The 10643-nt window shown below is 58.1% G+C and overlaps 1 protein-coding gene across 12 annotated transcripts; it reads left to right on the forward strand.

The window, feature by feature from the left end:
* The first annotated feature begins 1162 nt into the window (after positions 1-1162).
* Positions 1163-10643, forward strand: SLC25A45 (solute carrier family 25 member 45). 12 transcript variants are annotated; one of them, XM_069471591.1, is made up of 7 exons: positions 1163-2390; positions 2944-3006; positions 3991-4034; positions 4222-4293; positions 4597-4782; positions 6884-7142; positions 7286-10642. In XM_069471591.1, the coding sequence occupies exons 2-7, from the start codon at positions 2970-2972 to the stop codon at positions 7552-7554; spliced, it is 867 nt and encodes a 288-aa protein (XP_069327692.1). In that variant the 5' UTR covers positions 1163-2390; positions 2944-2969; the 3' UTR covers positions 7555-10642. The 12 variants fall into 12 exon arrangements, with proteins under 12 accessions (XP_069327692.1, XP_069327704.1, XP_069327693.1 ...); XM_069471594.1 differs by lacking the exon at positions 1163-2390 and adding an exon at positions 3754-3883 and having other exon boundaries at positions 2418-3044; XM_069471598.1 differs by lacking the exon at positions 1163-2390 and adding an exon at positions 3768-3883 and having other exon boundaries at positions 2418-3044.

A 10643-nucleotide genomic window follows, 5' to 3' on the forward strand; every position in this document is an offset into this window, starting at 1 on the left:
AACTCACCACTTGTCAACGAGGTCGAATCAGAAGAACGAGGACAAATGGTTTGAGGGGAAGGAAAGAGAAGTTTATTACTTTGCCAGCAAAGGAGGAACAATGGTAGACCTCATCTCAAAATCCAAATTTTCCTGAACATCAGCAGAAATACAAAGCTTTTAAAGGGAGGGCCCCTCAGTTCTAGGCTATTTTGGTTAACTATACTAATCGTCCCATCTCTGCCAAAGACAAAGCCTGTGACCTCTGCCAGCCACCCACCTGGAGGGCAGGTGCTGCCTGGGATGGCCAAGTTATCTCTTTTAACAAAGGGCTTAACCTGCCTTGGTGATGCAGGACAGGCTGCAGTTCCCAAAAAGAGGGAGAAGTTTTAAACAGAGAGAAAAAATTTTTTTTTTCTTCAAGCCCTTTCCTCTGTTCCTTCTGTTCATTCAGCCGAAGTGAAGTGGGAACACAGTTCGGTGTTGTTGGGTGCTTGCTGGGTGCAGGGCCTGTGCCAGGTCAGGGGGTGGAGACCGAAGTGAGATACGGCCCCTGCCCTTGGGAAATGTATGCTGGGGTTTCACTGGGGAGTGGAGGAGAGGGGAGAGAGAAAGAAGCCCAGGAGAACAGCATATTAAAAACTACAGAAGATGACAGTATTGCCTTAAAAGTTACAAAATGCTACAATCAGGAAGAGGAGGGTCCTCAATTCCTGCTCCCCTACTGTGTGCTGGACACTGAGCTAGGCCCTTTCCTGGGTGTTCCCTCATGTCATCCTCATGTGTCCTGCAAGTGGACATAAGAGCATTAGCAGCTACTATTTACGTGCCAGCCACTGTTCTAAGTGCTTTAATCCTTATAACACAGTAAGAGATGAGTATTATATCTCTGTTTTATGAATGAGAAAACAGGATTGGAAAGATTAAATAACAAGGCTGACATCTGCCAGTGTGTGTGGTTGCGGCGGAGAGGCTGGAACCGGCGTCTGGCTGAGGGGGGACCTTGGAGGAGAGCTGGAAGGCTGAGTAGTGTGCCAGCTGGCAGGGTGGGGAAGGAAAGGCATTCCAGGTAGCCGCAGCTGCATGGTTAGGACCAGGAAAGACCCCTGCTGTGTAGGAGCACAGCAGGTGGGGTGGCATCAAGGCTGGGCCCCTGAACCCCAGAGTGAGGGGTATGGGGCAGGTTTTTCAGGCAGTGAGGACATCTTAGAGGTTGCGAGCTAGAGAGTAATGAGGTGAGAGCTCTGCTGTGCCACTCGTAGGGGAGCTTCTCTTCTGCAATGCTCTAGGGAAGTGGGAATGAGGGTCTCTCTTGAACAGCGGTGGGTGGTGAGATTGGAGGAGAGAATGGGGCCCATTCTGGAGTGAGGGAGGAGGAGCCTCCTGGCCTTTAGAGCCCAGGAGGCTTAGACATTGGCAGTCAGCCAGGCCGGTCCCCTACTCTGGCGAACAATAAAGGACCCCAAGGCTCACAGAAGGGGTTGCCTGATGCCACTCAGGGAGAGAACAAGAGGCAGAACTAGGACTGCAGCCAACCCACCACGAGGCCAGTCCTTGGGATGGTCTTTAGGGTGGCCCAAAGAGCCCCAGGCAGTTCCGGGGGCAGGAGGTTGGAGACGAGGCCCTGCCTTCTAGAACCTGCCACCCACACACGAGGTAGTAGTCACAGAGAGAGAAGAGAGTGAGCAGGACTGGGCCTTGGGTATCTGATAGGAAATTAAGAGCTTCAACAAGATCTGGAGGGGAAGCCGGGGCTGCTGTTGGACTTTTATGTTCTCTAGGGCCCTTTGGCGATGCTGGGAGAGGACTGGAACCCCAGAGCTGGCCACTCCCTGACTTTTCCATTCATTCGTTCACTCGATATTTTTTATTTTCTAGAGACAGGATATTTATTGAGTGCCCACCCTGTACCACCCACTGTTCTAAGCCTTTGGGATAACGTGAGTGAGCAAAACAGCCAGAGATCCCCGTCTGTTGGGCGGGGATACATCACCGATCAGAGGGGATAAGTGTGATGGGAGGAAGAAGAGGAAGGGCTGGGTGCTGACTGCTGGGGGGGCAGGGCAGACTGCAACATTGTTGGGAGGCTCAGTGAGGAGCAGGTGAGGGGGCTCAAGGTGGGGAGGCTGAGAGTGTCCAGGAAGAGGGAACAGCCAGTGCTAGGCTGGGAGTCAGGAGGCCAGGGGTGGCTGGATGTGAGGTCAGAGAAGAATGGGCGGTGCTCGCGGCTCCCTGAGCCTAAGGAGGATTTCAGTTTTGGCTTTGAGCAGGACAGGCCCTTGCAGAGAGACACAGGACTCTTTATATCGCCAAGCCCCCATTTTCCCCTGGGAAAGAAGGGGCCTAGGCAGGCTGTCTTTGACTCACACACGGGAGTCGTAAACAACTCTGGGAGAACAGCTTCCGGCCTGGTGAGTCACTCCTGGGAGCGGCTCCTCCCGGGCTGTGCCCCCATGCCCTGGCTCGGCAGCTACCCCATGCCACAGGCAACTGTGGGCTGGGCCTGCCCCCTGGTGGCCATGCGCCATCCGCACCGGCCTGCAGGCCTGGGAGAGTGGGGGTGGGGTAAGGCGGCCTGGTGGCTGCTGTGAACACAGGGGTGGGGGGCTGGGCTAGGATGGGCCGGCAGGGCCTCCTTGTCACGGATGGCTGAAGGCAGCCCTGGAGAGGCCTGAGCAGGGGGCTGGGACTGGGTTGCCAGCCCCAGCATTATCATTGCCTGGGCTGGGGGATCAGGCCTCCGTGGTTCCATCTGTCACCCCGGCCTGTGAGATTCCATACTCTGCACACCCCCTCCAGTGTCCAGGTCACCAGAGTTGGCTGGATCCCCTCTCCCAGTCCGCCCAGGTCTGGGCACTAGGCCACTTCTCACCCTCTAGCCAGGGTTAAACATTAGCGGGAGGTTATCAGCGTGTACAGGGCGGGCGAGGGGGAATTCAACCTCCACTCTCTCCTCCGCTGCAGCTGCCAGTTCCCACGGAGCCCACACGATGCCCGTGGAGGAGTTCGTGGCTGGCTGGATCTCTGGTGAGACATTTTCCTTCCTTCTGTCACTTCCCACCCAGGTAGGTCACTTCCCGGGGAAGGTGGGAGACACGAGGTACTGAGGCCAAAGTCTGAGTTTCCCTGGAGCACCCCAGAGTTGGCTGTCCCCAGAGCCTCCTGAGAGTGGCCGGCAGGGAGAGGAGAGGAAGGCGCAGGGGCGAGGTGCTGCTTGTGCATCCAAGGCCATGTTGCCGGACGCCTCCCCAGGGAGCACCCTGTGCCTCAAGCCCCCTCTCCTGGCCCACCCTATGGGTGTCAGAAAGGAAGTTCACCTTTGACCTCATCTGCTATCCTGAGTTCCCTTTGGCCTCTGCCCCACCTGGCAAAGGATTGCACTCCTGGCCTCTGAGGAGGGCTCCTGTGTTTGTGGACCCAGCCCAGCTTCTGGGTGACACTCCTCTTAGGAGGGAGGGACATTCTGAACCTGCCTGCTTGGGATGAGACCTCCTCCAAGCCCCAGAACTAGCCTCACTGTGGAGGACAAGACTAGGGCTGGGGAGTGGTGGGTGGGGAGGCCCTGTCCAGGGGCCAGCACGACTCCTGAAAGGGCCCTCCAGCTCTGGATCAAGGTGACAACCTTATGAGTTGAAGGAAGGAAGGAGCGAAGCTGGCAAGAGGTGGGAGCATTGGAGACTTATCCAGAGTCCCACCGTTCATAAGCAACAGGACCCTCGGGGGTTCACTCCCAGCCAAGGACACACGTGTCTTTGGTTGCCTCTTCACTTCCAGCTGTTCGTTCCCAGGTGGGTCGGGGCCTCACTCCCTGTCCTAATGCCTTCCAGCCCCATGTGGATGGGGCAGGGGACAGCTGGAATTTCTCTGGAGTCTGGCAGGAAGATGGCTGCACGTGTCTGAGAAGGTCCTGCCCCCCATCCTCCTGCCTGAATCCCTCTTTCCTCTCAGCACAGACTTGCACCCTGGGCCTGGCATGAGGCCCACACTCATAGCATCTTCTTGTCACCACAGGAGCTCTGGGCTTGGTCCTGGGACACCCTTTTGACACTGTGAAGGTGAGTGTAGGAACGGCACCTCAAGTATGAAAGATCTCACCCAAACTAAATGTCAGGGTGCCCCGAGATCAGGTCTGCCTAGTGGAGGCTCTTCCTGCCTCTCCTGCCTCTGGCATGCTGCTCCTGGGCCAGAGGGAACAGTGGGCCCCCTGCCTCCCACCCCACCTGCTCTGTCCTCCCCATCCAGGTGCGCCTGCAGACCCAGACCACGTACCAGGGCATCGTTGATTGCATGGTGAAGATTTACCGCCATGAGTCGGTGGGTGGCCTGCTTCTTTTGGGTAGGAGGCATCTGGGGTGTTTGGTACCAACTTCCTTCTCCTCCTCAGCAGGGCTCTGCTTCTGGAGGACAGACGACCCAAGTCCAGTACCCTTGGGGAACTTGGTGGTAGCTTAGCACCCCAAGAGTGGAGCCAAGGCCTTCCCCAGCCTCAGCTTGTCCCCACCTCGCTGTGGCCAGGCTCAGGAGTGGTTTCCAGCCAGAGACGGCCTTGCCTGGGCTGGAGAGGACAAAGGGGAGGCCCCACAGTACCTCCTCTAGTGTCGCCGTGTCTCCCTGCAGCTGCTGGGCTTCTTCAAGGGCATGAGCTTTCCCATCGCGAGCATAGCCCTGGTCAACTCCGTGCTGTTCGGGGTCTACAGCAACTCCCTGCTGGCACTCACCGCAACCGCCCACCGGGAGCGGCGGGCCCAGCCGCCCAGCTACACACACGTCTTCATAGCAGGCTGCACCGGGGGGTTCCTGCAGGTGAGAGGGCAGCACATGGGCACACACGGGTGGCACAACGACAGTCAGCTCGATCTGTCCCCACCATCCCCCTCTGGTGACCTGCAGCTGTGGATGGGCAGGCCTTCCCTAGGGGAATGAGGCATGGCTCTGGTGACCTGGCCTGACTGTGCTGTGGCCTTCCCGGCTGCAGGTGCCGGGAGGATGCCGTGGAGAAGCAGCGTGCCCCACTCTCAGGCTGTCAGGGCTTACCCACCTCCAGGGGCACCTGCCAGCCTTAGAGCTGTGGGACGCCCACTCCCCAGCAGGCCTTAGTCCCTGGAGAGCTGCTGGGCCCAGCAGAGCTGTGAGCCCAGCCACTCCGGCCTGGTCCTGGTGTGGTCCTGGATGCCCCCTGCCCTACCCCGCACAGCCCTTTGCCTGCAGCGCGGGGGTGGCAGCTACCTGGGAGACAGCTCTCGTGGGGAGGCCCGGGGTATTCATCATTAAGTCACTCCAGTCATCTGGTTTTGGTCTTTGTTCTGAGCACTGTAGAGCCGGGGTTGTTGAGGAGGATGGAGGAAAGAGCGACCTGTGGGCACCGATGGGAGCTGAGCTGAGTGGGGCCTCTGAGCTTAAAGAGGCAGAGGGACGAGCACGCGGCGCCCTCTCACACCCCAGCCGGGCGCCTGGGTCACCCTCTGTTGGCCGTCTGCCCTGACACCCCTGACACACTTCATGCGGCAGAGAGCGAGGACAAAGGGCAAAGTCAGGTTGCTCATTCAAATGAATTAATGATTAATGAGACCCCAAAGGTCCTGGCTTTCCTTCTACCCATTTTTGTACAAGGCGCATGCCTACATTTTTTCTAAGCCCGGAGACCTGCAACCCCCCAGAACAAGGAAGAGAACTGAGACCCTGGGCTATGAGGCTGGTCCAGGCCCAGCCAGGCCCGGCTCTAAGCCGCCCTCCCCTGCAGCTCTGTGGGAAACAGAACCTAGACGGTCAGGGACCCTGCTGGGGCCGGGCTCCAGGAGCCAACTGGAGCCTGGGTTTACCGTTAAACCAGTGCTTTCCATTTACTGGGTCTTGGCACAAAAATATGCTTTAGTGTGGGGGAGGCAGGAAGAGGCAGGGATTGACATCCTCTGACGGGCACAGACATTGCCTTGGACTTGGCTGCGGCTGACCTGGCCAAACGGTGAAGTAGGGTCTGGTGCTCCACCTCCCCCACGTGGGCGGCGTCTGCCACCCTGTCTTTGGCCAGCCCTTCCTCACCCCCAGGAGCCCAGGGCTCAGGAGAACACCCCCCAGGGAAGCCCTCAGCGCAGCCCTGCCACCAGGCTCTAGAGGCAGCACCGAGGTCCCATCTCACATGGGATGGTCCCCTAACTTCCCTGCCCAGGGGGGAAGTAAGCAAAGACTCAGCTTGCTACACTCTAAAGACCACCACAGAGGGAACTGCCAGCCGCCTCCGCCATCAGCTGTCTCCTGGACTGAGGAACTGAGCTCATGCACCTTTAACAAAACACACACAAAGCAGAAACCACATCCATGCCCACCCCCAGCGGTGTGCTAACCTCAGCCTGGACTTCAACAGTGACCTTGACCCAGTCACATCCCTGACTCAAACCTTAACCCCTGCATGGTCTCCCTCCGCATCCCCCCAGCGCCAGCCCTCACCCAGGGCCCAGTCCCAATACTGTCCCAGATCTGTGTCCCATCTGCTGCAAGGCACCTCGCATCCACCTAGACGGGGCTGGGGAGACATCGGTGGGGTGCAGGAAGCCAGTGGTGCTGGGCTTTAGGGAGGCCAGAAATCGACCCCTGCTCCTGGAAAGAGTCCAGGCTTGGCCCCCTGCGCCGGGTGCCTGCCAGGTGAGTTTGGCACTGTTGCATGAGGAGGGAGGGGGCAGTGCTGCTTGCTGACAGGCGCCTAATGCTAAGGGAGGTGGCCTGTCTCCACAGCATGCAGACGTCCTGGCCCATCCCCCAGGCATGCATGTGCGAGGCTGCGTGCTGGCAGCAGGGGCCAAGTGGCCCCTCTGGGAAGGCGCTGCCCCCTGCCCTCCCCCTGCCTGTGCTTAGTATAAGCAGATGGTTCCCAGCCCAAAGCCCCACCCAGGGCATTCCTTCCCAACAGGCCTACGTCCTGGCCCCTTTTGACCTCATCAAAGTCCGGCTACAAAACCAGGCAGAGCCGAAGGCCCAGCTGGGGGGCCCTCCACCCCGGTACCGGGGACCCATGCACTGTGCAGCCTCCATCTTCCAGAAGGAGGGGCCCCGGGGACTGTTCCGAGGAGCCTGGGCCCTGACGCTGAGAGACACCCCTACAGTGGGAATCTACTTTGTCACCTATGAAGTGCTCTGTCGCCAATGTACACCAGAGGGCCAGAATCCTAGTAAGTAGAGCAGCATGAGAGGGTGGGGGATGGAGAGGTGCAGGTCGCAGGTGGGCTGGACTGTGAAGGCTGGGGAGGAGGACTGGGGACTGGGGAGATGCCCTGTTCCAGGTCTGACCCTACCTGGGCTCCCTCTGCCCCAGGCTCAGCCACAGTGCTGGTGGCAGGGGGCTTTGCCGGCATCACGTCCTGGGTTGCAGCCACGCCCTTAGACGTGATCAAGTCCCGGATGCAGATGGACGGGCTGAAGCGGAGAGCGTACCAGGGCCTGCTGGACTGCATGGTGAGCAGCGTCCGGCAGGAAGGCCTGGGGGTCTTCTTCCGGGGGGTCACCATCAACAGTGCCCGTGCTTTTCCCGTCAACGCTGTCACCTTCCTCAGCTACGAATATCTCCTACGCTGGTGGGGATGAGCCTGGGTTGGCGATGCCAGTAGCTCCCCAGCAGGCCCAGAGCCTGCCTGCCAGTTTGAGATGGAGCCGGGATCGAAGGCCAATTTGAAAGCACAGTTTGTAATTCAAACGCACGAGGCTCAGCTCCTTTGAATCAAGGCACCTCCCAGCAACCCAGACTGGGCTGTGGAGACCAGTGGGGCGCAGGAAGCCAGTGGTGCCAGACTCAGCCTCCGTGAGGTCGTGGAGCAGAGAGCGGGCACACGCAGCCTGGCCAGCCCCCGCGCCTCCTGCAGAGCTCTGGAGGCTCTGCCGCTGGCACCGTCCCAGCCCTGCTGCCTCCCACCTCCCCTTTCAAACTGTGCCCTTCCACGACTCAGAATCCTTCGGTGGCTCCCCCCCCTCAGGAAAAAGCCCAAACCCCTCCTCCACCTGGGCCCTCCTGCCCATGAGGCTTTGCTCTCCCTTAGTGGCTTCCCGGACCCTGAACAAGCTGTGTTCTGTCATCACCCTGGCCTGGAAGGCTTATTCCCTCCTGACCGGCAGTGGGCAGTGCCCGGCAGGGTGACGCCGTCATCCCCTGGCTGACCCCATTCTCCTCCAAGACCTAGGCTGATCACTGTCCCCTGGAGTCCTTCCTTGGCTCCTCCCCCAAGCCCAAGCTGGCTTTGGGGTTCAGATACCTCGCTCACTCGGAGTTGTTGGTTTGCTTCTCTACTTCCCCCCGGGACCGCGGTGAGCTCCTTGAGGTGGGGGTTGTACTTCTGAGTGTTTCCCAGCACGTGTCCAATAAATGCTCGTTAAGTGAAGTGCCCGTTGCACTCGAGACCCTTCTGGCCCCACTCCAGTTGCAAGCACCTGCTTCCTTGGGCCCGCCACACACACCTGTCTACTGAACCGCCCAGGCCTGCCCTGACCCGTCTTGAGGTCATCTGGCATGGAGTGGTGCCAGAAGTTGGGGGGCTCTGCCTTGCCCACTCCTAGGCCATGGCACTTGTGTACCCATCTCACTTGCTAAGTGGGAACGAAAAGCCGGCTGAGAGGGTTATTTTAATGACAGTAAAGCTGAGCTTAGTTTGTAACCGCTAATGTCCCGATCTGGTTTGAGATCAACCTGAGTCCACCCCATGGTGACCTGGATTCCTGAAGTTACTGCCATTTACCAGGATCCCTACAGAAACTATGGCAGTATTATCATCCTAGTTTACAGAGGAGGCAGCCTCGGCTCAGAGACATTATGTAGCTTGTCCCAAGTCACCGAGCTGGTAAGCATGTGACTTGCCTAGATGCGTCCAAGCCCCCAACTCCAGCACCCTGCTGCTATGCTACCCTGCTCTACCTGGGCACTGTGGCTGTCTCCCATGCCACATCAAAGTTCAAATTCCCTTGGGCTGGAACCGCCGGGACCAGCTCCCTTCCCATGCTCACCAGAGCTCTCCTTCCTGGGATGGTGTGCCGCAGACTGCTGGAGGCCGCCCCAAATCAGAGCGTGGTTGCTGGGCATGTGGCCACTGGGCGAGGCTGTGTTTCCCAGCCTCCCTTGCAGCTAGGTGGGGCCTAACCTGGGGTTAGGTTCTTGCTAGAGAAACGTGAGCAAATGGGATGTGTGTAAATTGCCCATCACTGGGCTGGAAGTGGTGACAATAGGAGTGACCCTTGAAGGCACTGTTGGGGTGCAGTAGGCACCCTGCTGACCGGCACCAGGGTGACTTTGGGAGAACAGCCCACCTCTCCACCCTGGGCTGTGGCATTCTGAGGTCTCTTTGTTACAACATTTTAGCAAACTTCACCCAAACTAATCCAGCGGGCAAGGGTCTGCAAGCTCGTAGGTCAGTGGTGATCCAGTGTGGTCCGTGGGGCAGCAGGGCTTGTTAGAAATGCAGGCTCTCAGGCCCCCCAGGCCCTGCGACCCAGAGTCTCTGAGGATGAGGCCCGGGAATCTGTGTTGTGAAAAGCTCTCCTGGTGATTTTTGCGCACAGTAACGCTTAAGAGTCAGTGTCTGGTGCTCCTGATAGCGGAAATGTGCTGCCCTTTCGAGCCAAGGAAGATTTATGGTGGACATGGCTTGGACTAGTTTCTAGCATTCTCATATGGAAAACACAGCGTCACTGCCCTTTCTGTGCCTCAGTTTCCTCTGTGGTCCCTTCCAGTTGGATAGTCTGTGAGCCAATGCAGCACCATCACGGTGCCAGGGATTCCAGGCTGGACGCGGCAATGACGGTACAGCAGGCACCAAAACACGACTGGGGCAGTGGGCAGCTCGAAGGACACAAAGGGCATGTGTGTGGAAGAGGAGGTGGCTCTTACAAGTGGGGCAAGAAGGGGCAGGAGGTCAGAGTGGTCCTCTGTAGTTTGCCATTTCTTATCACATGACCAGTTAGCATAAGAATAAAGTAAAAAAAATCTTTTTTTTTAATTTTGTTTTAATGAAATCCTTTTTGGGGTAACAATTATGCCTGTAAGCCTGTCTCTGCACTGTCTCTCCCTGGTTCTATCCAGAGGCATCTCCTGCAGCAGTGGTCCCCAACCCTTTTGGCACCAGGGACCGGTTTCATGGTTTCATGGAAGACAGTTTTTCCGCAGATGGGAGTGTGGGGGCAGAGCTCAGGCAGCACACACACAACCACAATGGGAGCAGCTGCAAATGCAGATGAAGCTTTGCTTTGCCCGCTGCTCACCTCCTGCTGTGCTCCTGGTTCCTAAATTTCCAGGAAGACAACTTTTCCACAGGATGGCAGTGGGGCCGGAGAAACTCAGGCGGTGACGCATGGCCCAGTTCCCAATAGGCCACAGACTGGTACCAGGCCACGGCCCAGGGTTTGGGGACCACAGTCCTACAGGGCCTGGAGCCCCCTTCCTCTAAGCTCCACTTTAGAGCCAGAGAGAGCGGAGCCCTGGAGTTCCAGGCCCAAGTTCTTTCCACTACCCCTGGCAAAGACTTCCCGCAGCCAGGAACAGTCCCGGAGTGAGTTTAGGGTGAAGCTTGGAGTGATTAATAAGAAAAGAACTCACTCCTATTGCATAGGGGCCAGGGGAGGAGACACAACACCAGTAGAGAGGAGGGCAGAAAGACAAAGATGGACAGGAAGGGGCTGAAGATAGTTTTATT

Source organism: Eulemur rufifrons, chromosome 6, assembly GCF_041146395.1.
Source record: "Eulemur rufifrons isolate Redbay chromosome 6, OSU_ERuf_1, whole genome shotgun sequence".
Lineage (NCBI taxonomy): Eukaryota > Metazoa > Chordata > Mammalia > Primates > Lemuridae > Eulemur > Eulemur rufifrons.